The sequence below is a fragment of the Mus musculus genome, chromosome 2, assembly GCF_000001635.26.
Source record: "Mus musculus strain C57BL/6J chromosome 2, GRCm38.p6 C57BL/6J".
In the NCBI taxonomy this organism is placed as follows: domain Eukaryota; kingdom Metazoa; phylum Chordata; class Mammalia; order Rodentia; family Muridae; genus Mus; species Mus musculus.
The window spans coordinates 158,523,587-158,551,538 of NC_000068.7; the positions used below are offsets into that span (position 1 = coordinate 158,523,587).

The following is a 27,952-nucleotide window of genomic DNA, read 5'->3' on the forward strand; positions in this document are numbered from 1 at the left end:
GGAACTCAGAGGAACAGCTTTGCTATGGGGCAACCAACACACTCAGATCCCCTCATCGACACCCAGGATCCCTAAACCATCTAATGCAGCTATTAAGAGCCAGGGGATATCTCAGAATATCCCCTTTGCCACAAAAGGAGACCCTGCGTTCAATCCCCAGCACCCAGCACCAGTTCAACCTGTATCTGTAATGGACAGACAGAGCCAGGTGGATCCCTGGGGCTCAGTGACCAACCAACCTAGCTGGATCAGTGAGCTTCAGGCTCAGTGGATGACCCTGTTTCAAACAATAAGGTGGACTCTCGGCATGGTGGTACACACCTTTAATCCAGGACTCAGGAGGCGAAGGCAGGCAGATCTCTGAGTTCGGATGCACAGGGCTACCCTGTCACAAAAAGCCCAAAGAATAATAATAAATAATAATGTGGAAACTGAGCGAGGCAGAACTTCACACCACACATCCACACACGATCATGTACACAGCACATATGTGTGTACATCAAAAGGTATTAGGTTCTGGCTCTGTCCCTTGCTTACTGGATAAGTCTAAGTGGCTCCCCTTCCCTCTCTTGGAAGTCTGCTTGTCTGTACACTGCTTGTCTGTACATTGGGGGAAATTGTGTCCCCTACATGGGACTGATATATCAACTCGAAATTTGGCTGGGTCTGCTGTTGGGTGTGTGCGCATGCACAGTAACGTTTAAAGCAGGCATGGGCGCCAGAAGCAGCCATGCTTGGCATGCCTGTGTACTCCGTACAGCGACAAGGCGCTGGCATCAAACCAAGGCTTGTTGGGAGGCTCCAAGCAAATTCTGTGTGCGGGCTAAACACGCAGCTTCTTGCTAAAAGGGGACTCATGGCCACACAGCATAGTGTGACCTCCGAAACCATAGTTTTCTTCCCATGCTTTCCCTTGCCCTCTCTGACCTCTCCAGAAATTCACCATGGGATGACTGTCCTGTCTCCACTTAGCTAGCGAAAGGTGGCACAGAGGCTGGCCCTTCTTTGGGCTTAGTCGCTCCACTTTTCCAAGTGTCAGGAAAACACACGAATGATTGCCAGGGGGTTTTCAGTGCTACTGGAGGCAGCTAAGAGCAGAGCTGTGTGCCAGCAGGAGATGCAAACAGACTCCCGGGAGGAACTGGCTCTGGCCATCTGGAAAAGCGCAACTAGCCCAGCAGCCAATTTTATCTTTAACTGGCAATTGATCTCCAGTTAGGATATTTCTGCTGGGAGAAAATGGCCAGCCCTGGACTCTTCCTCCTGGCCCCGAAACACTCACCCTTTGCCACACTTGAGTGCCTTTAGGAGTGGACCGGTTGACAGCTCCAGAGTTCAGTGATGGACGAGGCACAGCAGGAGCCTGGGCTGAGGTACAGGTAGGACAAGCCATGTGTAAAAACAGAGTGTGGAGGTCTTTATGCAGGAACGATTGACATTCCAAGATGGTGGAGCTGGAGGGGAAGCTCCATTGGGGCTCATCCAGCCTGCGCAGGGTCCTGGGTTTGATGCTCAGCACTGCAGAAAGCTGGATGACGTAGCGCACACCTGTAACTCCGACACTCCAGAAGTTCAGAGTCATTCTCTACTCCAAAATGTAGTAAATTTGAAACCGACCTGTGCTACATGAGACAATGGCTAAAATCAAATCAAATCCCAGAATGATGCCAGCAGAACATGAAGCCAGGAATAAAAATTCCCTATGCACACTCTCCCTGGGTGGGGTGTATGGTCATACACCCATGGAGTTGACCTTGGGTCCCGGATCTCACCTCCATAATATAGGAAGGTGAGTTGCAGTTGTCTAAACGCCTTGTCTGCAGCATTCGGTACTCAGTGGGAAACGACTAGACAAGAGGTCGGCTGTGGTGGTGCACGCCTTTAATCCCAGTACTCGGGAGGCAGAGGCAGGTGGATTTCTGAGTTTGAGGTCAGCCTGGTCTACAGAGTGAGTTCCAGGACAGCCAGGGCTACACAGAGAAACCCTGTCTCGAAAAAAAAAAAAAAAAAAAAAAGGCCAGCTGTGTCACTAGGTTCACGGTTTTCTATGGGTGCGTGTTCACATGGGTGGTTTCTGGGTTTGGATTTTGCTAGGTTCCCGTGCAGACACAGGCATGAGAGTCCCCATTGTAAGTTCTTTCTGAATATGATCCCCCTTCCCAGAAGGCATCCTCGTCTGAGAGTAGTAGTGGGATCGTTGTCTTTGTTAACACTCACCCAACTTTGCCCAGCCTGTGCTCCTTTTCTGTGTGTGTGTGTGTTCTGTGCTGGGGACTGAACCTACAGCCTTTTACATGTCAAGCAAGCACTCTATAACTGAGCCTCATCCCAGCCAACCTTCCTTCTACTTTTGACCTTTGCCATTTTATAGCATGTGCCTTTGTTTGTTTGTTTTTATTTGTGTGGGGATATGTCTTTGCACTCTGTGTGTGTGTGGAGGTCAGAGGTTGACACAGTGCGTGTCCGTCTTGGTTGCTCTCTACCTTATAAAAGGAGGCAGGATCTTTCACTTGAGTCCAGAATTTGCTAACTTGGATAGTCTAGTTAGCCGGTTTGTCCCTGGGGACCCACTGTCTCTGCTTTCTGAGTGCCAGGGTTATAGACCCAGCACTGGTGACCTGATCTCCAATCCTCTTCCTGTGTGGCCAGAGCTCTCCTGCCTTTAAAAAGCAGTGCCTTCATAAATTTTTTTTTAATTGAGCATTTAGAGTTTTTTGTTTTGTTTTTAATTTGGACAGTTCAAAGTTTGAAGACATTTATTGTTTTCATTAGAGGGACCAGAGACATAGAGGGATCTTGCCTGGTATCAATACAGTTATAAACTCAAACAGTTATAGAAATTTCTAGATATACTCACTTCCTATTTGAGGAACCTGGGGATATTGTCTCTCTTTCTCACCTGATAGGGCCAGTTAAAGGTCCGACAGCTGGTGGGTGTCAGGGTAAGTATTTGGGGCTCTTTAGCACCAAGGTCTCCAAAGCCCCTGGCTCTAATGGGAGCAGAGAGACATCAACCCTAGCTTATTGGTCATCCTGGGCTGTCATTTACTGAGACCAGAGCCTAATGCTGTGTCATTCTGGAGTAACTTGACTGTACAAAGTACAAATTCATTATGTAGAAGGACAAGGAGGGTCAAGGGTGGGATGCAGGAGTCCCCAAACTTCACAGTCTGGGTCATGACAGTTTGGGACTAGGACCCCTATCCCCATCTCTGTGGCTGCAGAGGCCAGTCTCGTGGGTGATTCTAGGTCTTATCAACTTGACAGTTGAGACGGACCGCCACAGAAAACAAGGACTGTTGGCCATGCTAAGGGAGCACTCTGGCCCTTTAGTTGTCTTTGGCATTAGTAACATTGCTTGTGATGGAGGATTTTAAAAATGTCACAGGTCAATTTGCTGAGAGCCAGTGTCTAGTATCTGGGGCTGCACTAACCTCAGGACATACCTAGGCCTGGCACAGCAAGAGTTGAGCTGCCCTGACCACCCCCCTCCTTTTATCTGCACAGCCCTGGCCTCTCTACAGGCCCCACAAATCTGCAACAGCATCCTCAGAAGCCACGCCCTGCTGACTGCTCCCACTCCCGGCTGTCCTGGGCAGAGAGTTTGTCCATGGATGGCTTCTGGATGGAGGTGGAACGGATCCAACAGAGGGCGGAAGTGAAGAAGGAGGACTGTGGTGAAGGCAGAAGCCAGCTCCTAGAAGGTGAGACTAGTTGGGCCTGCAAGCTGCATGTTCAGGCCTTATTCCAAGGGAAGCGCATGTCAGGGCCCACACACGCGCTAGAGCACAGAGGAACTCTACTTTGCTTGGACTGTTGCAGTAATCTCTCCACTGAGATTCCTGCATTCTGTTTTCTCTGCCACTGTCAAAAAGGATTATCCTATAAGACCCATCGGTCTGTCTCCCACTTGGTGAACTAAGTCAGGAAATATCTATCGAATGTCTCTTGTCTGCCAGGCCAAGTGAGACACTGGGATACAATGGAGAACCCACAGTCTATGAGGATCTGACATTCTATAGATTCTAAGCACTCTAAACAATACTCTTAACTCCCTGTGTCTCTCAGGGTACCAGCAGCCGCGTGTCCCTGAGACAAAAGCCATTGTTAACATGTCTCACTGTTCTGGGGATGACCGGGCTCTCAGCTGGATCTCCTTCAGTGATGAGCCCAAGGTCATCTGGCTCAGTCATCTCAAAGGACTTCTTACTCACATGCCTGGGACTAGATTCACATCCACACTTGTGGCCTGGGGTCTAGACTGCCTCCACGTGGCCTCTGTGTGTGGTCCAGGCCTCCTCACAACATGACTTAAACATCTGGGCTTAAAGAGTAAAGCCTGAGGAAGAGGATGCTCCCAGACAGCCGTGACAGACAGCCACCATTGCTCTGTGTTTTCTATCATCCCATGTGCACTCATAGTTTAAGGGAGGAGACGCAGATTCCATCTTTGGTGGGATGTCTTTTCCCCTAGCTCACAAGCCTTTCCAGAACTGGCCTGGGCCTGTCACTCTACCACGTTCTTCTCCCACAAGGCCTCCTTGCCGTTTCTGACCATGAAAGCATACCCCTGCCTTCGTCCTCGATGCCTCCTCTTTCTAGAATATTCTTTGTTCAGGCACCTTACAAGATGATCTGTGCTTAGGCAGTTGCTTAACTCAGAAAGGTCTTCCTAGCTTCCCTCTACACTGACAACCTGTGGACTTCTGGCCGATGTTATTCATTGCTGTAACAATTCTCATGCCTCCACATTACCGTAACAGTTGCTCATACACAGCCATCATCCACTTTCCACGAGGCCAGGGCGTCACCAGCCCCTCCCACTTCAGTCTGCGTGCTGGAATCTGGAACAACTGGCCACGTTCCCAATGCCCCATCCTTCCTTGTTTGGCAAGTGAGGGAGTAAAGAGAGCGAGATAGTGCTGCCCACATGAAACCCTCTCCCTTGGCCCATGCTTCGGCCTCGCCGGCCTTGGTTGGTCAAATTGGGCATTTGAGATTTTCAGGTCTTTACAGGCTGATGCTGATTTCTGGTGCAGGGGTCTAAGAAATGCAAATCTCTGGTGAGGAAGGAGGGGGATACACAAGATGGGCTTGCCCGCCTTATACGATAGCCAGCAAGTCTATCAAAAACCCAACATGGACTGGAGTCAGAAGGCTGGAAGGCTGGAGTGTCTTCAGACAACAAAATAAAACACAGGACTTGAGTAGGCTCGGGACAGATGGGGTTAGGGTTAGGGCTAGAGAGTGTGTAGTTCATTATCATCATTCTATTTTAGTTAGTGTAGGAATGAGGGGTTTCTTTCTTTAAAAAATTATCTAATTATTTTACATTTATATTAATTATTATATATAAGATATTGATAATATAGATACAACATATTTGTATTAATTATTTTGAATATACTGTAGCTGTCTTCAGACACACCAGAAGAGGGCATCAGATCTCATTACAGGTGGTTGTGAGCCACCATGTGGTTGCTGGGATTTGAACTCAGGACCTCTGGAAGAGCAGTCAGTGCTCTTACCCGCTGAGCCATCTAACCAGCCCAGGAATGCTGGGTTTCATTATGCAGGTTTTGTACACGCATATCATTCTGCTCTGCTCATAGCCACCAGATGCGCTCTCCTGTCCCTGCTCCTGCTGGACTATTCTGAGGTCCATTTTCCTCTTAACTTCTCCGTATGGCAGGTGATGGCAAGCACTCTCCTTGCATTCATATTGTACCCTTACAGCGCTTTAAGGTAGTCCCTCCTACTGTTTACTGCTCTCGTTGGTAGGTGGACCTGGGAGAAGGGAGACCCCAAGTAAGGCAGAGTAAAGCCTCATGTAGTCGCCAGCTTTACTCAGAGCATCAGGCAATTTATACTCTGAGGGTTAAGAAGACTCACACGAGGAAAGTGTACAATCACAAGGACAAGCTGCATGTGGCATGTGACGTGTTTTTCTGTAGAAGCATAGAAACAAATAATAATAGCCAGCTGCAATGAATAATCTGAAGTGAACTCGCTCCTATCCACTATACCTGGGAGAGGCAGGAAAGCACAAACTCCCTGTTTTGAAGGAACTGAGACCATAAGACTCTTGCCTTGTTATCTTGGAGTTTCTCACAAGCACACAGAATTCTCCTCTCACAGTTCCATTCTTCGACTCCAAAGCTCTGCTGGGTCTGCTTGCCTTTGAGTCGGGACTCGAAAAAGCTTAATTTTCCTGTTTTCTTTTCTTCTGTCTCTTTCTTCTGGATGCTGCCCAGAGCCTAGGCATGCTCCCTCTGGGAGTCTGGGGGTCTGTGCTCTCTGTACACACCTTCTTTTCTCCAAAGCTCTACCGACCACGTGCCTGCTTAAGGCTAACCCTCCATGCCAGCTTAACTCAAACAGCATATCTCTCTCTCTCTCTCTCTCTCTCTCTCCCCTCCGAACAGCTGCTGAGGTTTATGGCTTGCTTGTCCTGGGTCTTTTTTTTTTTAAACTCCAATAAAAATTGTCCTCAAGCTTGAAATCAAAAAACAATGAAAAAGTTAAAAGTATAGTTGGTAACTGAGGGAAAATATTTAGTAAATAATTAGATACAAATGAACATTATATGAGTGTGTTAATTGCCTTTCTTAGTGCTATGCTAGAATATCTTGCAGAAACTTAAAGTATTTAAAGATTTACTTATTTCTCTGTGTATGGGCACTTTACCTACATGTCTATCTGTGCAACATGTGCATGTGGTACCTACAGAAGCCAGAAGGGGGCATCAGCTCCCCTGGAATTGGAGTTAAAGACCATGTGGGTGCTGAGAACTAAACTGAGGTCCTCTGGGAAAGCAGCCAGTGCTCTTAACCACCGAGCCACTTCCCCAGGCCCTTGCTAGGCTATTTTTGAAACCATCAGCACCTTCTGGAATAACCTGTTCAATACATGAGATACAACTACCTGTGTCCCCGCTAGCCCTCTCGCAGTCTGCACAGCTTCCTTGGTGAACGCTTGGCTGGTTCTCTCACAACAAGGCAGTGTCTCCCCAGGGTGGTCTGAAGAGCACCAAGTCAGGGTAGCCGGGACTGGTGGCCTAGGTGCAGCATCCTAGCCCATGGCCTGAGTTCCTGCAGCAAAGTTCCAGCAGGCGGGACCAGAAGCTGTGGTCTCAGCATGGTTTTGCTATAGGATCCTGGCATGAAACCCAACCAGGGGCACTATTCCAGTATATAAAGGTCCTGAACAGAGAGAGTCCATGCTGTGCATGGCTGGACCTCCAGGACCCTGTGGTTGGTGTCTTTGCCAGCACTGGGAGTGGAAGTAATTTCATGCCAATATTCCAGAAACCTGAGTGCACAGGGCCCTTCCTGGCTTGCTGTCTCTAAGAGTTTGTTCATAGGGGCTTAAATCTGGATGCTGGCTAATGTTGTAAGCACCCCCAGTTCTCATCTGGGGAGAATCATGTGCCTCAATATGAGCACTGCAGAATCTCTTCATGTCCGCATGAATACATGGCTCTATGCGAGGCTTACATTAGCGAGCATGGTTAGGTCACATGTGGAGTTCTATGTGTTGATCTGATGCCCTCCCTCTGTCGACCCAAGGAGACACCGAATCCCAGTGGCTACAGGACACAGGCCTGTCGGGTCTTGCTGGTGGTCTGGGCTTGGATGGTGATCATCAGGGACTCCTGTCTACACTGACACAGACCCAGGTGGCTGCTGTGTGCCGCCGGCTAGACATCTATGCCCGCTCAGCCCGAAGACGACAAAAGGCGCCCGTCAGAGACGTCAGGGATATCTTTGGGGTCTTCACGTCAAGGGTAAGGGACATTAGGCACTATCTTTCTGGAGTTTCCGTGATGTCACTTCGACTCTCACGTGCCTCTCTGCATGCCAGTGTGTCATGTTCCCATGCTGCCCAAGTGCGTATGCGCTTGTCGCCACCACCGTGTCCCTGGATGCATCTGAAAGCTTAGGTTCTGTCGAAGTCATTGCCAATACAAACTAAATGCTTTGGGTCGTGATTCGCATGCTCTGCTGTCACTGAAGCCTGACACGCTGTGGGCATCTTTTTTTCTGGAATCCATAGGAAAAGGACACAACCCTGTGGTTAACATGATGGGCTCGAGGCTAGACAGTCATCTCCCGCCCCCCCCCCCCCCAGCAATGTATCTTCTGTGGGATCTTGGCTAAGTAACATTGCCCTTCTGGGCTTCAGCTGCTCTTCCTGTGAGAAGTTCTTATCTCCCGGGGTCTGTGTATTATCTCCCCACAGGACTAATTGGGCGTTTCTGTGATTCGTATAGGAACTGGCTCCAGAGAATGGAGTCTCAGGAATGAAATGGACCAAGATCAACTCTGAGGACTCTGCATCTCCCCTGAGTAAGTGGGCTTCACTCTTCAGGGCCCTGGGAATCCAGGCTGCTCCAGCCTCTCCGTGAAGCAAGAGATTGCTCACCTCTGCACCTTCCTCTGGTTCCTCTCCCTCCCTGCACAGGGGTAGCAGGAAGAAACTCCAAAGGGACAAAATGTTCCCTAAATGGACCACTGCCTTCAGGCCCACGGGCCTCAGTCTAGAAAATCTGTAGATAGGTGAACACTTTTGTTGGCCTCAGATAAGAACTCGCTTCCTGGGCAATGGGCCGAAGCTAGAACGTCACTTCCCGGACAGTGAGCCTGAGTCCTTAACCTAAGAACTTGCTTCCTAGTCAGACCTGTCTCTCTGCTTTCATTTGCTAGGATCAGCAGAACCTGGGGGACCACAGGAGCTGGCTGGGATGGAGGAAGTCTTCAACATGGACTCTGCTTACTCTGAACAAGCTGCAGTGCTTCTACAGAGGGCCTGGCCATCCCCAGGAGGCACCACTGCCTGGGGCAAGGGACCCCTGCCGGTGAGGATGCTGGCCCTAGATCTTTGAGCACTAACCCCATCCTTCAGCTCCTCACAGCTGCCAGGACGCTAGGCACCTAGCTGGGAAGTCATTGAATCATTAATTCACTTGATTCCTCTTGCAGCTGTTATCTTGGCAGCTTTTGGGTGTCAGGAACCAGGAACGGGGTCAGTGGAATGGTTCAGTGGACAGAGGTGTTTGTGACCAAGCCTGCAATCTGAGTTCAGTCTCTGGGTCCCACATGGTAGAGGAATAGAATAGACTACTCCAAGTTGTCCTCTGACTATTACCATGTTGTGAGGGCACATGTATGCCTACACACAGAGAGAGACACACGAGAACGTACACCACATGAGAACTCACATGTGCATACAAGCATAAGCACACTTACATAGGCTATAAACAAATAAATATTAAATACATTCTACTAATAAAAAATCTGAAATTTAACTCAGTAATGTACACAGTGATAAAATGTGATGTTTGTAGCTGTGGGAGGTTCCAGGCAGGTCTAGGAGCCTCCACTCCCTGAAGCACAGCCCTACCTCCATACCCTTTTTGAAAGCAGTCCCTCCTACAGACAGTCAGCAGTATTCTGGCTTCTTTCATGGGACACAATCTTCAAAGGACCTGCAGTTACCAAGGGAGGTTTTCACCGACCACAATATGATGTGCTTGAATAACCGTGGGATTATTTACAGAGGGCCACCTCCTGGAGGTGTCAGCCCCTAGGCTTCCTGCACACATGCTTGTGGTCTCAGGTTCCCTGGGAGATGAATGTACCATTTATGCCCTCAGTTTTGGCAGACAAAAGGGAAGTGAGTTTAGAGATATGAAATGATTGGCCGGCTGGCACAGAAGCAAGAACCTGGGCTCTAGAGCTGCCAGGCCCAAGTCGACCCACTGACCACTACTCTCTACCACTTGGGGGGGGGTTGCCTCCTGCCTGTGGTGACCTCTACACACACACACACACACACACACACACACACACACACACACACACACACACTTTAAAGACAGGATCTTATTACATAGCCATGGTTGGCCTAGACTCTGCTTGTAGACAAGGCTGACCTCAAACTCAGAGTACTGAGTGCCTCTGCCTCCTGAGTGCTGGCAATAAAGTGCAAGTCAGCATTTGAATCTATGATGTAGGATCCCATGGCTTGTGTGCTATAGTCTGGTTATAATTATAAAATACAGCTCTGGAATAAAATTTGCCTTAATAAATAAAATGGCGAGTGATTGACAGGCGTGGTGCTTTACATCTTGAATCCTAGCCCTCAGGTGGGGGAGGCATGCAGATCTCTGTGAGTTAAAAGCCAGCCTGGTCTACATAGTAAGATCCTGTATCCAATACATACATACATACATACGTATGCAATACATACATAAATAAATAATACATACACATGTAATAATACATACATAATACATATGTAACACATATGTAATACATACACCTACATACATACACCTACATACATACATATGCAACACATACATAAATAAATAATACATAATATGTAATAATACATACATACACAATACATATGTAATACATACGTAATACATATGTAATACACACGTAATACATGCATGCATGCACGCATGCATGCATACATACATACATACATACTGATTGAGTAAGACACCTGATTCAACTTCTGGCCTCCACATGCATGTGTGTACCTACATCCACACATGTGCATGTATACCATGCATGCATACATGCCAAAAATAACCCATCTCCTTCGGGTGCTCTCATGGTACACTGGAGGGTGTGATCTGATCAAGCCTGCCAGGAAGAGCCAGAAGACCTGTCCCTCTTGCTGGCCACCACAATGCTGAAAGCTGCCTGCAGAGCTCCAAAGTGGGCTCTAGGTGGAGCAGCTGAGCAGCCTTCGTCTTTTCATTCTCTACCAGGCTCATAGGCAGGAAGAGGAGCAATGACTGCCCAGGCTGAGGCTGAGGGGTGGAACAGTAGCAGAAGCATGTGTGAAAGGAATAAAAGAATGGAAACGTGATAAGAGGCCCGTGGGTGGTCTCTCTCTTCCAGGACCTTTCTTGAATTGTAGCTTGCTTTTGCTTTGAGCCTGATGCAGTGTTGCCCACAAAGGCCTTCTGAGGCAGGAGTTCAGACTTGAGTGCGCTGTGGTCCCCGATTGGGGTCTCACCCGCTCTGTGCTTCTCTCACTTAAATGCCCAGGGACCGGTGACCCCTACCACAGCATCCCACACACCTCCTGATTGGCTGTCTTTACCACCTACCCTAGAGGTTCAGAATTCCCAAAGGCAGACTGGGCGTGACCAGGATAGGAGACTTGTCTTCGAGGGACATGAAGAAGATCCCTCCCTTGGCCCTGATAGAGCTGACAGCACTCTATGACATCCTGGGCCTGGACCTGAAGAGATGCAAAGGCGGGAAGTGGAAAGGCCCAGGTGAGCACGTGTGCCAGAAGCCTGGCTGCCCTTCAAGCCTGCAACCTTCTGTACCCACCCTTTGCCCTGAGAACTCGGGTTGCCTGCCCCACCACTAAGGAGCACTTTTACCCCATTCCATGGAAACTGCAAGGCAGATACAAGCAGCGTTCACTTTCTTCTCTCTCTCTCTCTCTCTCTCTCTCTCTCTCTCTCTCTCTCTCCACACACACCTTATGTATGTGTGAATATATTTTTTCCTCTTAATACAATAAATTGTGGACATTTTCCATTTTCCTGGTCCTACATCCTGCACTTTCCTACAGTAGTGTTCCATCATGAGCAGCCCCCAACACCCACCTTGGCTTAGGCATTCTCGTCGCATGGGTGAGCGAGAGACTGCTTGATTGGTCTAGCTCAGGGGTGGCTTTAGCTGTGGGTCAGTCTAGCTCTCCTCCTCCTCTCTGGACCACCAGGCCATCTGGAGCAGATTCTCCTGGCAAGAGCAGAAACACAGAGAGCAAGCATACCCACCGAACACATCCAAAGCCTCCGTCTGCATTGTGTAGGTGACTGTGCCAGAGAGCTCCACTATTCACATGGCCAGGCCCCACACAAAGCGTGGAGGTGCACAAAGGGTGCCCCAGTGGGGACACAGCACAGGTTCATACAGCAGAGAAGATGTACAGGAGGAGTGTTGAATTTGGAACGATAGTTCTCCTTCCACATATGAGAGAAAATGTGATATTTTGTCTTTCCTTAATTACCATCTTTTCTCTCAAACAGCCAATTTTTAGACCCTTTTCTGCTCCTCGAGATTCTTTCTGAGTGTGTGTGAGTGTGTATATGTGAATGTGTGTGTATGAGTGTGAATGTGTAAGTGTGTGTGAGCATGTGTATTTGTGAGTATGTATATATATATATGTATGTGAGTGTGTGTATGTATAAGTGTTTGTGTGAGTGTGTATATGTGAGTGTGTGTATGTATGTGAGTGTGTGCAAGTACACGTATATGTGAATGTGTGTATGTATGTGTGTGTATGTTTGTATATGAGTGTGTGTATGTATGTGAGTGTGTATGTGTGTGAATGTGTATATGTGTGTATGTATGTGAGTGTGTGTATGAGTGTGTGTAAATGTGTATATGCTAGTGTGTGTATGTATGTGAGTGTGCAAGTGTGTATTATGTGTGTATGAGTGTGAATGTGTGAGTGTGTGTGTATATGTGAGTGTGTATGTGTGTGTGAATGTGTATATGTGAATGCGTGTATGTATGTATGTGAATGTGTGTACGTATGTGTGTATATGTGTGTATATATGAGTGTGTGTATTATGTGAATGTGTATATGTGTGTATGTATGTGAGTGTGTGTATGTGTGAGTGTGTGTTAAATTTAGATTCTGTACATAAAAAGAAGCACAGGCTGCTTGTCCTTTTGAGTGGCTTATTTCACATACCAGGATGATCTCTGTCAATCTTCCTGCCCGTAGCATTTCATTCTTCTCTCTGGCTGAATAACAGGCCATCACACCCAGGTACCACAGTTTCATCTACACATCACTGATGAACATCTAGGCTGGTTCTGTATCTTGGCTATTGTGAGTACTGCACAGTAACATGGATGTGGAAGTGTCTGTGTTTTGCTGGCTTACTTCCTGTAGGGGTCTCACTGTAGTCCTACAGTAGTTGTTTTTAAGGTCTATTTTTATTTTGTGTGTATGGATGCTTTGCCTGCCCATGTGTTCCTGTGTACCATGTGTGTGCAGTGCCCTGCTGATATCAGAAGAGGGCATTAGATCCTTTGAAACCAACCCTGTGGGTGCTGGGGACCTTACTTGGGTCCTCTGCAAGAGCAGCAAGTGCTCTTCACTATTGGGCAACCTCTCCAGTTCCGATTACGTTGTGTTCTTTTGGTTTGTGAATCACCATAAGTTTTCCACAGTGGGTTCCCACCAGCAGTGTGCTGTATAGGGATTCACACACACAAACCCCCAACAGCCCTGCCAGTCCTTGTTTGCATGCCTTAGTTTTCATGATAGCTGTTCTGAATGGTTGATATGGAGTCTCAATACAGTTTTGACTTGCAAATTTCTCTGACGAGTAAAGATGTTCAACTCCCCCTGCCCCCGGAAATACTTATTGGTTATTTGTATTTTTTCCAGAATTGTCTATTCGATGTGTTATCCTGTTACTGATCACACAATTTGCATTTTTTTGGTATTCAATATTTGGAGTTCTTTGTGTATCCTAAATATTGATCCCCTGGTGTATGTATAGTTGGACCACAATCCTCTCTTTGTAGATTATCTGGCAATTGTTCCCTTCTTTGTGTGGATTTTTTTTTTTAAATATTTCATTCAGTCACATCTGTCAATTCTTGGGGTTATGTTTTTGCTCTTTGGAACATTTCCAGAGCATCCTTGCCTGTGTCATTGTCTTGCAGTATTTTCCCTAACCACGTCAGAGCTTTGGCCTTACATTAAGGTCTTTGGTGCATTTTGAATTTATTTGGGGGGAAGTGATGGCTCGAGTTTCACACTTCTACACGTGAAACCCAGCTTCCCTGACACTCCTGAAGAGGATTCTTTTCCCGGCCTTTGTCAAGCATTAGGCGGCTGCAGCTGTGTGGCTTTATTCCTGGGCCCTGTGCTCGAGTCCAGCCGCCTGTGTGTCTGTTTTCCCGTCTCTGTAGTGTCATGTCGTTTAGATCGGGTGTTGTGAGGTTTCCACTGCTGCTCTTTCTGCTCAGGATTTGATTTGGCTATTCAGAGTCTTCTGTGCTTCCATGTGAATTTTAGGATTGCCTTTTCTAGTTCTGAGGAGAGTGTCGTTGGAGTATTGATAATCTGTAACACAGCCGTTTCCACAATATTAATTCTGCTAATCCATGAACATGGGAGGCCTGTCTGTCCCTATGTCTTCCTCAATTTATGTCTTCAGTGGTTCAAAGGAAACCATCATTTTTAGCCGTTACACTATGTTTCTTCCCCTGACTACACTAGTATATTTAACCCTTTCCCTACTAGAAGATAGGTCTTAGGTTAATATTTTCCCTGGTACAAAACACATCCACAGTTGTTATATTTAACAGTTTGAATGCATCAATGTTTAAAAATTTTTTTTGACAGAATTTCACAAAGACGTAACCCAGGCTGTCTTTTGGCTTTCTCTTCTCCTACCTCAGCCTCTGGAGTGCTAAGACTACAGTCATGAGCTGCTGTATACAGTTCTTATGAAGGTCTGGACATCTGGTACCATCTATAGTGTGTGCTCATCCAACTGCATCACTCTCAGCATCCCACCATGCATTTGTGGCTTTGTTGTGGTTCTTCAGAGAAAGGGGGGAAGGTGGGTTAGGAAGATGGTAAGAAGGGTCAAGTAGAGACAAGAAGGCTGGTGGAAGAAAGAGCAGAAGAGAAGACAATGAAAGGGTTTGTCTGGCGACAACTTTAAGCCAGGTTGGCTGAGACCCTGGCTCTTGGCCCATTCCTGCAGACCTAGGCAGCTCTGCCCTGGTCTGTTGGCTCACACTAAAGTGTTGGACATTTTTCTTTTTTTTTTTTTATTACGTATTTTCTTCAATGGACATTTTTCTTTTAGTTCTTCCTTAGCCAGGGGAGAGGGCTGTGCTGAGGCACGCCTGAGGTCACCATTTCTGAGGCCAGTCGCTTCAGTTCCACCTCTTCCCAGAGCTTGGTCCTCCAGAGAAATGAGTCTGACTCTATTCTTGAGATGCCCCCTCTCCTCTTCTTGCCTCCTGCAGACTCCGGCCTTTTTGGCGTGCCTCTTCATAGCCTTCTGGAAGCTGACCACAGAGTCTTCCCCAGCACCCAGGTCCCACTGCTCCTGCAAGCTGTAAGTTGTCCCCAGCTTGGGTTTCCTCAGCCCTTGGAGGGCTGGCTCTGAGGACTGCCTGGGAAATGCCTACCGCAGGGGAAAGAGCCTGGGCTTCATAGGAGGGGAGCTGGGTTCAAATTCTGCCTCTGGTGTCTGCTAGCTGAGAGAGCTGGGTGCAGCTCTGACCTTCTAGACCCTTCCTTTTGATGTCTGTGAACTGGAGTTCTAACAACAGTCTCCTTTAGATGAGAATTAAATGAAAAAAAAAATGTCTCCAAAGCTTTCAGCACGGTACTTGGCTCACGAAGTGGTCCAGGAAGCTCAGATAAGCTGATGATTTGGCTCAGGGGTAGAACCCTTGCCCAACATGTGCAAGATCCTGGCTCCATTTCCAGGGCCACGAAAACAATAGCAAGGGCTCTTGTCATTTGAAGGAACCCTTGTAGCACCCTCCCGTCCTAGTTTTCATGATAGACAGACAGACAGACAGACCCTGCTCTCAGACCCACTTGTCAGCGTCAGTCAGCTTGAATGATGATTTCTGTCTCTGATAGTTGCTGTCCTGCTTGGAAAAAAGAGGGCTGGACACGGAAGGCATCCTCAGAGTGCCGGGATCCCAGGCCAGGGTCAAGGTAATGCTGGCTTCTTCCACCTTTAAAAGATACCTCAGCTCTCCAAGCCCTGTGCTGTGATTGGCTGGGAGAGAATCAGGGTCCTGGCTAGTCTGTAGCCAGCCTTTGGTATGGTTATGGGATTCCAGGAGACAGAAAGGTAGCCCAGTAGAGCAGTGGGCTCTGGAGTCACACACACTGCCAACACCGTGGAGCGGAGCCCTCCCTGCTTCCTGCACATTGTAGTACAACACAGGATGGCATCCCATCCTCACAACAACGATGTGGATGTTGAGAAGTGCTGGCACTGTCCCCACCTTTGAGGACACTAAGCCCATACAGAGTGAGCGTATGAGGGAACTGTGGGTAACTTCTTGGTGGCCCTCCTTTTTCTAGGGGCTGGAGCAGAAGCTGGAGCGAGACTTCTATGCCGGCCTCGTTAGCTGGGACAAGGTTCATCCCAACGACGCATCTGACTTGCTCAAGAGGTTCCTCCGGAAGCTGCCTGTGCCTCTGCTCACAGCCGAGTACCTCCCAGCCTTTGCATCAGTGCCCGGTGCGTGTGGCGACAGTGGTGCGCATGCGCGGGGGCCGGTGGAATGGTGGGAGCCCCTCGTCCTGGTGGGGAAGGAGCAGGAGGGCAGCGGCAGGCACACAGGATACCTGTTCAGAAATATCTGTCCTCTGGGGTCCCAAGCTGATGGGGCTGGAAGTGTGTTAGCATGTGTATAAGCGTATACATGGATGCACAGGCATGCGGGTGGTGGGTATTGGTGCACGTGTCTGTCAAGTGTATGTATTTGTACATGAGTGTGTAGACCCACAGGGGAGAAAGAGTTAGGGCTTTGGCAGCTAACCTTGTTATCAGTCCTGACATAGATGGGGTGAGGGGTGGGGACTAGCTAGCTTCAGTTCTTTTCTTAAAAGGTGAAAAGCTTTGTGTGTGGGGTGGGGTGGGCGGAGCACAGGCCATGGAGCCCCTGTGGAGGTCAGAGGGCAACCTTCAGGAATCTTCTTTCTCCTTTTTTTTTTTTTATTTTTTTATTTTTTTGGTTTTTCAAGACAGGGTTTCTCTTTGTAGCCCTGGCTGTCCTGGAACTCGCTTTGTAGACAGGCTGGCCTCGAACTCAGAAATCCACCTGCCTCTGCCTCCCGAGTGCTGGGATTACACGCCCGGCTTGCTTTCTCCTTTTATGGTGGTGCCTGGAGTTCTTGACATCCATGGGATGGGGCTTATCAGGCGTATGGATCTGTGGACACCTGTGTGTGGTTCTCTCTCTCTCTCTCTCTCTCTCTCTCTCTCTCTCTCTCTCTGCAACTTGGTGGGGCTGATTGGTCAATAGAGGGCTCACCACACACTTCGTGGAGACTTGAATTCATGTCTCCAGGTAAGAGTCAGCCAGAGTCACATGGCTCTGCAGTCCCAGCACAGGTGAATCAGAGGCGAAGGGATCTCCTGAGCTCACCAGCCAGCCTGCCTAGCCATTCAGTGAGTTTCAAAAAATAGGGTAGAGAGCAACTGAGGCCTGCACACACACACACACACACACACACACACACACACACACACACACACACACACACACTATGTTCAGGCCACCTGAACTCCACCATCCCCAGCACAGCAGAGCTCTGAGTGTTTCTCTCTCTCTCTCTCTCTCTCTCTCTCTCTCCTCTGTCTCACAGCCTCCTTTCAAAACATGCATCAAGCCCCAACACACTTGCAAAAGGACTTGACCCACATCTTCACAGATCCTCCCTTCCTGTAGTAAGACATCCAAGGGGGATGCTGCTCCCTCTGCAGCCTGCCCCTCATCCTCCCAGCCTGCTGCTCTCTGACTAGAGGGATTTTCCCCCACACAACTTCACTGCCACCTGCCCAAGTTCCAACATCAGTGCTTCAGGGGCCCCCTGCCCTGACATGCAATATGCCCTTCTGTAACTTCTCCCCTCTTCCTCCTGGAGACTCTGACCTCCGGTGTGGGCAAGCTTTTCCTTTCCAACCTTCATCTTGTGAAAGACACTGGGAAACCTTCTGTGCTGGACAAGTGAGCTATCAAGGTTTCCTCCCAGGGATGACTTTCTGGCGTCTGGCATTTCTGACACTGGGCCATTATTCAGCTCAGTGTCTGTCTGGCCATGTATACAGTCACACATATGCATGTGTGAGTGCATATGGCTTGAGCATGTGTGCTAGCTTTTTACTAACACAGTGTGGTGAGCGTCTCATCTTGATCAGCACTACTTGGGTTTCTGCCTGAGCATGCTAGCCAGGAAGTAGTGGTAAGCCCTGTGGAAAAGGGTCTGCTGGGCTTCCCAGCCCTGAATTTTCCCCAGGACGAGGCTAGAGCAAGGATGGGGCATTCCTGAGCTTCTCCCTCCCTCCCTCCCTCCCTCCCTCCCTCCCTCCCTCCCTCCCTCCCTCCCTCCCTCCCTCCCTCCCTCCCTCCCTCCATCTTCTACAGACATCCCTGACCTGAAACAGCGCCTGCAGGCTCTCCACCTGCTCGTCCTCCTCCTGCCTGAACCCAACCGCAACACCTTGAAGGTAAAAGTGGCTTTTATGCCTTGGTCTCAGCCCTCGGCCTCAGTGCTGGATCTGAAGGCACTCACCCTTCTGTTCATGCCTTTGTCACACAGCCATACCAGGTGTGGGTGTGGTGACCACTGGCCTACACAGTCCTTGTCTGAAAGTCTTCCCCAAAGAAAGCAGGAGAGCTCTCGGAGCACACCTGATCCACTAGGTGCCAGCATCTCCAGGGCAAGGGCTCTGTGTGCTGACGAGAAGTCTGGTGAGCAGGGGGGAGATGCACTAGTTCAGACTACTCTTCCCTGAGGACCTCTCCGAGGCTTTGGTATGCCAAGGCCTTGTGCATCTCAGAGTGGGGCTGGAGCAGCCAGCGCATCCCAGACTCAGCTGCTTACTGTCCTTCTCAGACGTGGTGTGGTGTTAGTGTTCTACTGACAGCCAGTTTGGGAACCGGTCCCCTCTGGGGCCCTTCACTGTGTGATCTGGGAGTGGGTGCTGAGGGCTGGGGCTGGGGCTGGGGCTGGGGCTGGGGCTGGGGCTCATGGGCCCACAAAGGGCCTGGGATCTTTATCTTGGAATTTCTACTGCCTCTTAGCCACTGAGGATGATGAAGTATTTTTTGTTTGTTTGTTTGATTGTTTTGGTGCTACAGGAGCTAGCACAGGAGAAATCATGGCATAGAGGATGTGGCCTCCTGTAGGAGCTCAATGTATAGCCTCCCTCCCTCCCTCTGCCTCCCTCCCTCCCTCCCTCCGCCTCCCTCCCTCCCTTTCACCCTCTCTTCATTCCTATTTTTCTTCCTTTCCCTTCCTTCCTTTCTCTCACTCAGACTTTTCCTCTTCATTTTTTCTAACCATCTATTGTCTTTTTCATCGCTTTCTTCTTCCTTTTTTCTTTCCCATGCCTTTTTCCTTTCCTTCCCTTTCTTTTTTTCTGTTTATTGTCTTTTCATCTATCCATCTTTCCATCATCCATCCATCCTTCCTTCCACCCATCCACCCATCTATCCATCTTTCCATCATCCATCCATCCATCATCTATCCATCCATCCATCCACCCACCTATCCATCTTTCCATCATCCATCTTTCCTCCATCCATCCATCTCTCTCTTCACCTTTATTTACTACATGGCCCATGGCACATTTTCTAAGCCAGATTCTTTCTCTGTAAAATGGGCCCAACAGTAAAACTTCCTGAGGCACATCGCAGCTGACTTACCATCGGAGAGATGGCAGCACCTGTGAGAGGCTGGCTGCTGGGTGTCAGTGGACAGTAGCTGTGATCCACCCCCTTCCTGCCCAGACTCCTACAAAGAGAGTTGTGCTGGAACTTAAGGCAGGGTCTGTGTCCTTCCTTAGGCACTCCTGGAATTCCTCAGGAAGGTGGCAGCCCAGGAGCAGCACAACAAGATGACCTTGTGGAATGTTTCCACAGTGATGGTCCCCAGTCTCTTCCTGCCCCGCGGGCGGCCTCCCAAGCTCACCAAGGGTGGAAAGCAGCTGGCAGAGGGCGCAGCTGAAGTGGTGTGCATGATGGTGCAGTACCAGGACCTGCTTTGGACGGTGAGTGATGGCAGTGGGTCCATCCATCCATTAGTCTTAGTCTATCTGTCTGTCCATCATCTGTCCATCTGCCTGTCCATCCATCACAGGCTCCACCATTCTGCACTCCCCTGGTGTAGATACCTGTTGAGGCCGGCCTGAGGCTCTCATGTCTGGGTTCCAGCCTGGAAGGCATCTTGGAATCTGGAAGAAAAGAGGGAATCTAGGCGGGTAAAGAGAGAAATGGAGTCAAGACTGAATTCTGATCAAGACTCAACTTTAATGTCAAACATGCTTTATAAAGAAGAGAGGAGGCCCATTCCCAGTCACACAAAGTTCCTTTGAAGTTGTCAGAACAGCCTTTTAGTAGGAACTCACGAAGATCACAGTTAGGCGCGCTAACTCCGAGAAAATCTCCGAGTACTGGTCTGGTCTGGCCTCAGACAGGTAGCAGGTAGTGGCATATCAAAGGAGAGTGATGAGAAGCAGTACAGCAGGTGGCTCTGCCTAAGTGGCGGATGGTCTGAGCCAGCCTAGCTAGGCTGGAAGGAGGTAACAGATACCCACTCCCTCTATCATGGGTGCCATGTTTTGAGCCACTACTTAGAGCTCTTCCTAGGACTCTGAGGGACTGTGCAGAGGCCAGGATTTTTCTTCCCTGCATTCAAGTCTAAGAAGACTACATTTTCTTTCTCTACAACCCCAACCTCTCAGCCAACTCGCAGCCCTCCGGTTCCCCCATCACCCCTAGTTTACTCTAGCAAGAGTGTCCAGCTTTGCGACTCAGGGGCATAAGTCCTGCCCAAGGGAGGCCAAAACCAGACATCAGAGATATCCCTGCTCCCACCAAGAACATTGCCCTGAAAACATGCAGAGAAGCAGGAGTGGGATCGGGGTGGGGGGAGGTAATCACACAGAAGGGATCACACACCTGGTCCTAGTCTGCGGAAGTTGTAGATGGGACAGGAGCCCGAGATGATCCTTCTAGCGCTCAGTATTCCTACCACACAATTGGCACCATCCACGGGGGCTGCTCAGGCCATTTGCTCAATCCATTAGTCTCCTATCCATTTGCCCATTGGCCCAAACAACTTTCCACCCACATATCCAACTACCCACTTATCAGTCATCTGCCTACCCATTTGACCAAACAATTCCCACTTATCCACCACTCACCACTAATCTAGCTATCTACTTATCATCTACCTACCATCCATCATCCACCGATCAGTCATCCATCCATCTGTTATCCGCCCACTCACCCATCCCTTATGCATTTACCCGTGGACTCATACTCATCTCTCTATCCACCCACTGCCTACTCAACAATGTGCCCACCCACCCACCTACCTCACATCTATTCATCTATCCACTCTGCACCCATTTATATACCCAGCCACTCACCCAGCTAGCCATTCATCAGTGTTTTACCTGCATACCCATTCACTAGCCACCCATCTACCCCAATCTACCCACCACATACCTGTCCACCTACCCATCTTCCATCTTATCCCTCCCCTCATCCACAAGTTAGATGGATCCCTCCAGAAGCGAGTAAATGCATTTTTCTTTGAGTAGCCCCAGATCTTCTGACTTGAGCCAGCTGCTGTTTTAAATGCATCAGCAGTGGGAGCGGTGGGGGCTGGACAGATGGCTCAGTGGTTAAGAGCACACACTTCTCTTCCAAAGGACCTGGGTTTGATTCCCAGAACCCATGTGGCAGCCCACAGCAGTCTATAACTCCACTTCTAGAGATTCTGATGCCCTCTTCTGCCCTCCATGAGGCACTGCCTTAGTCAGGGTCTCATTGCTGTGAACAGACACCATGACTATGTCAGCTCTTATAAAGATCAAGATTTAATTGGGGCTGGCTTACAGGTTCAGAGGTTCAGTCCTTTATCATCAAGGCAGGAGCATGGCAGCATCCAGGCAGGCGTGGTGCAGGAGCTGAGAGTTTTACCTCTTGTTCTTGTTCTGAAGGCAGCCAGAGGACTGGCTCCCATGTAGTTAGGAGGAGGGTCTGATTGTCTACCCCAACAATGATACACTTCCTCCAACAACGCCACACCTCCTTCACCAAGGCCACACCTCCTTCACCAAGGCCACACCTCCTTCACCATAGTGCCACTCCTTGGGCCAAGCATATTCACAGCACCACAGGCACACACTTAATATATTCCAGCAAAGCATTCAAATGCACCCTGGGCTTCCCATCTCTGGGTTTCTGCTTAAGCCTTTCACTCTGCCTGGATACTCCTTTCCCTTTCTCCAAAGGCAGAACTTGGATGTGGTGGCGCATGCCTTTAATCCCAGCACTAGGGAGGCAGAGGCAGGTGAATTTCTGAGTTCGAGGCCAGCCTGGTCTACAAAGTGAGTTCCAGGACAGCCAGAGCTATACAGAGAAACCCTGTCTCAAAAAACAAAACAAAACAAAAAATAAGGGATGCTTATTTTTTTAAAGACTCAGTTCAGGGTCAGTTGTTCTGCTGAAAACCCCCTACCTGCCTCCCAGACTCCCATAATTCCTTTTTCTTTGCATGCAACCCCCTAACTTACATTGCTATTAAAACACAGTGAATTGCAATTTTTTAAAGATTTATTTTTATTTTATCTGTATGAACTTTTGGCCTGCATGGGTGTGGCCACACCACATATGGCCCTGCTCCCTGCAAAGGTCAAAAGAAGACATCAAATCCAAATAGGGGGAGTTCCACGTGATGTTGGATGCTAGGGACCAGCTAATGAAAGAGCTGCCAGTGATCTTACCTGACAGCTCTTGGATGCTACCTTTTTCCTGTTATAGGAAGTTTTTTTTTTTTTTTAAATATTCCTTAAATACTAGTTTTTTACTAGTTGGTTTTTTTTTAAAGTATCAAACAGCCCAGATGTATACAGCAAGATAGAAATCTCATCAACTTCTCCACGCGTGTCACTGTGATTAGGCTTCTACACCTCATAGTCTGTCGAACCTTGGAAAGAGGGTCGCTGGGTCTTTGCTAGATTCTCACACTGCACAGTGGCTGAGCTGACCTGCAGTTCTCCAGGAACTCTGCAGGCCAGATGTGTTTGGGGGACATCTCTGCATGGTGTGCCAGTGAGAAGCTTCTCTCAAGCACAGCTCTGTCCAGTAGCTCCAGGGACTGCTCGATCCTGAGTCCAATACTCCGGGGTCCTCATTGGGGCTAAACCTCTAACATCTCTGGAAGCTGCTTCAAGGTGTCCGTTTCAAGCCCTGTGCGGGAGAGGCAGCGGTGGCTGAAATGGGGCCTTGCTTGCCACTGCCATATCAACTCAGCTGAAACATGATTCTTTCTGGACAGGTCGCCTCTTTCTTGGTAGCTCAAGTGCGAAAACTGAATGACAGTAATGGCCGTCGTTCCCAGCTCTGTGATGGGGGCCTCAAGACTTGGCTGTGGAGGACACACGTGGACAGAGACAAGGCTGGGGAAGGGCTTGAGGCGGTGAGTGGCTCCCATACCAGGCGAATGGAGAAACCGAAGGGGGAGAGAAGGTTGAGGGGCGGGCATCCGGGTTTTTCCTAGGCCCTGCCACCAAACTGCCATGCATAACCGTCTGTGACCTCCAGGCGGCGCCGGAGCCGCATCTCAGAGATCAAGGAGCTGGTGCCGCGAAACCAGAGGCAGGGGCTGAGGGATGGGAAGCTGGCCTGGTGGGAGGTTCTGGAAGTCACTGACTTGGCCCTATGGTTAGGAAGTCCTTTGTGAGCCTGGGGCGGGGTTCCGAAAGTGGATAGGGCTACTCTGAGGAACAGGGATGTGGAAGAATCGAAGATTCTTTCCGGAACATGGAGCAGGAAGGAGTTTTCAACACAGCCACTTGGGAAAGTCGTGTGTGTGTGTGTGTGTGTGTGTGTGTGTGTGTGTGTGTGTGTGTGTGTCTTGTGTCTGTGTGTGTCTGTGTTTCTCTGTGTGCCTGTGTATCTCTGTGTGTGTGTCTGTCTCTGTTTGTATGTCTGTTTGTGTATCTGTGTGTGTGTGTATGTGTGTGTGTCTTTGTATCTGTGACTGTGTGTGTTGACCAGCAGACATGAGCCAGGGTGTACATGTGCACATCTGTATGTAGCTCGTATGTTCATGCATTTCCACACCTGGCTGTAGACGTGGGCTTGTGCATGCATGTGATGTTGAATACTGGTCTAAGTATTACACGTGCGCATGAATTGCAGGGATGGAAGGGTCTTGATTCTTTATCTCCAAATCTTCACCTCCAGACTCCCAAAGTGGCAAAGATCCAGGTCCAGGCGACTTGGCCTAGCATGGATCTTCTGCAGGTGCCTCTGAATCCTAGCACCAGGGTGACCCACGTCTTGAAGCTGTTCACAGAGCACCTCAACCCTGGCTCACAGCCTGAAGAGGGCAGTGAGAACCCAAACAGCCTTCTCTCACAGTAAGTGCCACCTCCCTGAGGCAGGAGCCTCCATTCTGCCCTGCATGGTGTGGAGAGGGATAGGGTTTGGTCCCTTCCAGCTGAAGGCCATGAGGAGTTACACATGTCTGTCCCTGGCCTTCCCCTTTCTGTGGTGGTCAGCCTTTTTAGAACTTCTTGGCTCCAAATAATAATGAAAAGGGCCACCATTCATTACTGATTTTAATATATATTAATAAATAGCTACTGTAGATCAGACGGTGCATGGAATGCTAAAATGGCAATGAAAGGCCTTAACAGAGGGGCTGGAGAGACAGCCCAGTGGTTAAGAGCACTGACCACTGTTGCAGAGGATTGGAGTTCGGTTCCCAGCTGCCCTAGTCAGGCAGCCCATGACCACCTGTGACTCCAGCTCCAGGGTACACAGCAATCTGGCCTCCACAGACACCCACACACATGTGCATGTACACCACCCCCAACTCGTAACTAAACATAAATAGCCAGCTGTGGTGGCGCACGCCTTCCCAGCACTTGGGAAGGCAGAGGCAGGCAGATTTCTGAGTTTCAGGCCAGCCTGGTCTAAAAAGCAAGTTCCTGGACAGCCAGGGCTGTTAAATAGAGAAACTCTGTGTCAAAAAAAATAAGAAAGAAAGAAGGGAAGAAAGAAGGAAAGAAAGAAAGAAAGAAAGAAAGAAAGAAAGAAAGAAAGAAAGAAAGAAAGAAAGGAAGGAAGGAAGGAAGGAAGAAAAAAAGGAAGGAAGAAAAGAAAGAAAGGAAAAAGAAAAGAGAAGAGAAGAAAAATGAAAAAAAAGGAAAGAAACAAAAGGAAGACAGACAAGAAGGAAGAAACAAACAAACAGACAAACAAAAGAATAGAAATAAATATTTAAAAAAAAAACCAGCTGGGGGTTGGTGGTGCATGCCTTTAATCCCAGCACTTGGGAGGCAAAGGCAGGCGGATTTCTGAGTTCAAGGCCAGCCTGGTCTACAAAGTGAGCTGTAGGACAGCCAGGGCTATACAGAGAAACCCTGTCTCAAAAACAACAACAACAACAACAAAGGTTCTGGCCTTTACAGGCTCATGCCATGAGAAAAGAGACAGACATAAATTAAGTAGCTGAGTCAAGTTAAACACTATATTGTCTTATATAACATGAATTGCACTGAGGTGCCTACTGTAACCTGAGGAGCAAACAAGGCTTCCGGGCACAGAACCCTGCATGTGCAGAGGTCCTAAGGAAGCAAGAAACGGTGTGGCCAAATGCATCAGGGGGCTGATACGTAGCTGTCATTCCCAGGCACAAGGAGTAGCAGCCGGAGTCCTTGGGAGCTTCCTTCCTGGGGTTGGCACAAAGACCCCCAGAGTATCAGCCCTTACCAAGTGTCTGACCCAATTCCTTCTGATACTAATGAGAAATCAAAGGCCAAAGGCATGTCCAAAGACACAAAGCTAGTCAGGGGTAGATCCTGGATCCAAATCCAGGATACCTATAATCATCATCGGATAATTATACACTTGTATTGTTATAACCCACACAGAGTCATACACATTCCTCCTTGATGCAGAAGCCGGTGCTCACAGCAGGGTGCTCGCTCCACTTGTCACCCTGACCGAACCCCCTGAAGCCCACTTCTGATGCCCTGTGGCAGAGCACCTGGGGCTGATCTTTCCCAAGGACTGACTACCTCCCTGCCTCTCCCTTCCCCTCTCTGCTTCTGGAGGCTGGTCTCTTTCATTGGCTCCTGTTCTCTCAGAAGAGTCCTCAGGCCCTTCCTACTAGGACCACAAATCCCTGAGGATGCTCCTTCCAGACCTGGGGTGGCCTTGCCTTGTGTAGCAGAGTCCAGTGGACGTTTTTCTCTGTCTTACAGTAACACGAAGCCGGTCACCTTCCTTGTTTATGAAGTTGGAGGAAATATTGGTAAGTTCCCTGGTGGGAAGTGAATCTACAGGGAGGGGGGGCTTCAGGCTTCCGTCTCCCCTGCCGTGAGGGTCAAGATGAGCACGGCTGACTTAGGCACTCTTCCTTCGTGGGCAGCTCTACCCAGAGCTGACTCCTGGTTAGTGTTTGGTGTGAAAGCTGTCAGTGCTCCCACGGATGTCTCAAGGACACTCTAGGGGAGGGGAATCTCAGCCCTGAATGTGGAAGTCTTTATGGATGCTGTAGGCTCAGCAGCATCTGGCTCCAAGTGTCCTTGCTTTGTGAGAGCCAGGGACAAGCAATGACCCTCAAACTTGAGTAGGGCATTAGAGTCTTTCAGGACTGTGATGAGAAATGGCGGTATCTTGTGAGCTTGTGTTTCTAATAATTTCCCCGTGCATTTGAGGCTGCTGGTCCAAGGGTCCAGGCTTCCCTCAGAGAGCCAGTGGCCAAGAAGGGGAGACAACACCAGGTCCACAAGCTTTGGGTGATGATGGAAAGGCAGCTTTGCATGGAAGGAGTGTTAGAGGCTAGGGAAGGTATTTTAGGAGCTTGCCAGATCCACCAGGGGGCGCTGGGATGCATGCTTATATGGCTGTATCAGCCCTGAAGGCTGCTGGTCCTTGACACCTCTGGTGTGGATGCTTGGGGACTGCATTTCCTGGCAAAGCATCTTCTACTAACAGAAGAAGTCTCTTCAAAAAAAAAAGGGGGTAACTGTGAGCCACGGCAAGGCTCCTATAATCAGAAGGTGGTACCTTGCCTGGGGAGAGGCTCTTGAAAAGATAACAGCATCTTTCCCTGCCACAGTCTCAACCTCTGGAATCCCGCCTCTCCACAGGTGAACGTCGCCTGGACCCAGATGCCTACCTCTTGGATTTGTACCGTGCCAACCCCCATGGAGAATGGGTCATCAGACAGAGCCCCACCTAAGAAACAGCCTGGAGATCCAGCCCGGCAGCAGAGCTGGTCACATGGGAAGGCCAGGTCTTCATCCAAAGCCCCCCTTGCAGGAAATACCTCTTCTATGGCAGACAGCACAGAGCTGTCTCACCACATACGCAGAGCCCCGGAGGATGCTGCCCGGGTACCTGCATCTCTCCAGGGGTTTGTCCACAATTTCCAGACACAAAGGGAATAAAAACTGTGACAACTCTCTCAGGAACAGGCAGACGTTTCCAGAAAAATATTGCTCCGGAGGCATCCCCACAGTACGAAGTGGGAAACCCCTTGTCTTCTCTGAGACCCATGCCTGAGGCCACAGACAGCCCTAGGATAGCTGCACAGATGAGTACCTTCCCTTTGTACTCTTGCGTCTTACACGCTGTTTTACAGGTCTGTGTCATTTTATAGCATATTTAAGTTGCTTCAACATTAAACGCACAACTTAGCTCAAGGCCATGTTCACCTTGTTCTCCCCAGCCTGGCTCACAGTGGGTGTTGTTGTTTGGGCAGCTGACTGGAGCTGGGAGATAAAACACTTTGCTGTGCTAGCCCAAAGGTTCTGGCCACACCTTCACTCTTTCCAGCAGGGCCAGAGGCGGTGCCTAGAGTAGGAGGCCCGGATGGGAGGAAGGGCAGCATTGCTTACCTCCAACACCTTATGACCCCAGCTCTACCCCTTCTTTCTTCTGCCCAAGTCTGTCTTCTCCTTGGGGGAAGTGAAGCCTCATTCATTCATTCATTCATTCAATAATGAATATGTTGAGCATCTAATTTATACCAAAAGTTTTGTAAACTCCACCTCCAGTGTCTCCATCTCAGCTCTCCTCAGTAGACTCTGAGATAAAGATTGAAGAGCAGGTGGTGCTCCCTGGAGTCTGGAGAGTAGTGCTCCCAGGAG

At 49.1% G+C, this 27,952-nt stretch overlaps 1 protein-coding gene across 1 annotated transcript in view; it reads left to right on the forward strand.

The window, feature by feature from the left end:
- The window catches only part of Arhgap40 (Rho GTPase activating protein 40), a 37,833-nt gene extending 10,791 nt beyond the window's left edge, over window positions 1–27,042 (forward strand). The window contains exons 2-15 of the mRNA NM_001145015.1: window positions 3,508–3,704; window positions 7,569–7,786; window positions 8,273–8,348; window positions 8,706–8,857; window positions 11,137–11,302; window positions 15,045–15,136; window positions 15,673–15,750; window positions 16,126–16,285; window positions 18,195–18,277; window positions 19,619–19,822; window positions 23,122–23,262; window positions 24,033–24,208; window positions 26,060–26,109; window positions 26,951–27,042. Coding sequence (NP_001138487.1) covers window positions 3,508–3,704; window positions 7,569–7,786; window positions 8,273–8,348; window positions 8,706–8,857; window positions 11,137–11,302; window positions 15,045–15,136; window positions 15,673–15,750; window positions 16,126–16,285; window positions 18,195–18,277; window positions 19,619–19,822; window positions 23,122–23,262; window positions 24,033–24,208; window positions 26,060–26,109; window positions 26,951–27,042 — 1,885 coding nt within the window. The remainder of the gene's footprint in view (window positions 1–3,507; window positions 3,705–7,568; window positions 7,787–8,272; window positions 8,349–8,705; window positions 8,858–11,136; window positions 11,303–15,044; window positions 15,137–15,672; window positions 15,751–16,125; window positions 16,286–18,194; window positions 18,278–19,618; window positions 19,823–23,121; window positions 23,263–24,032; window positions 24,209–26,059; window positions 26,110–26,950) is intronic.
- Window positions 27,043–27,952: the final 910 nt, after the last annotated feature.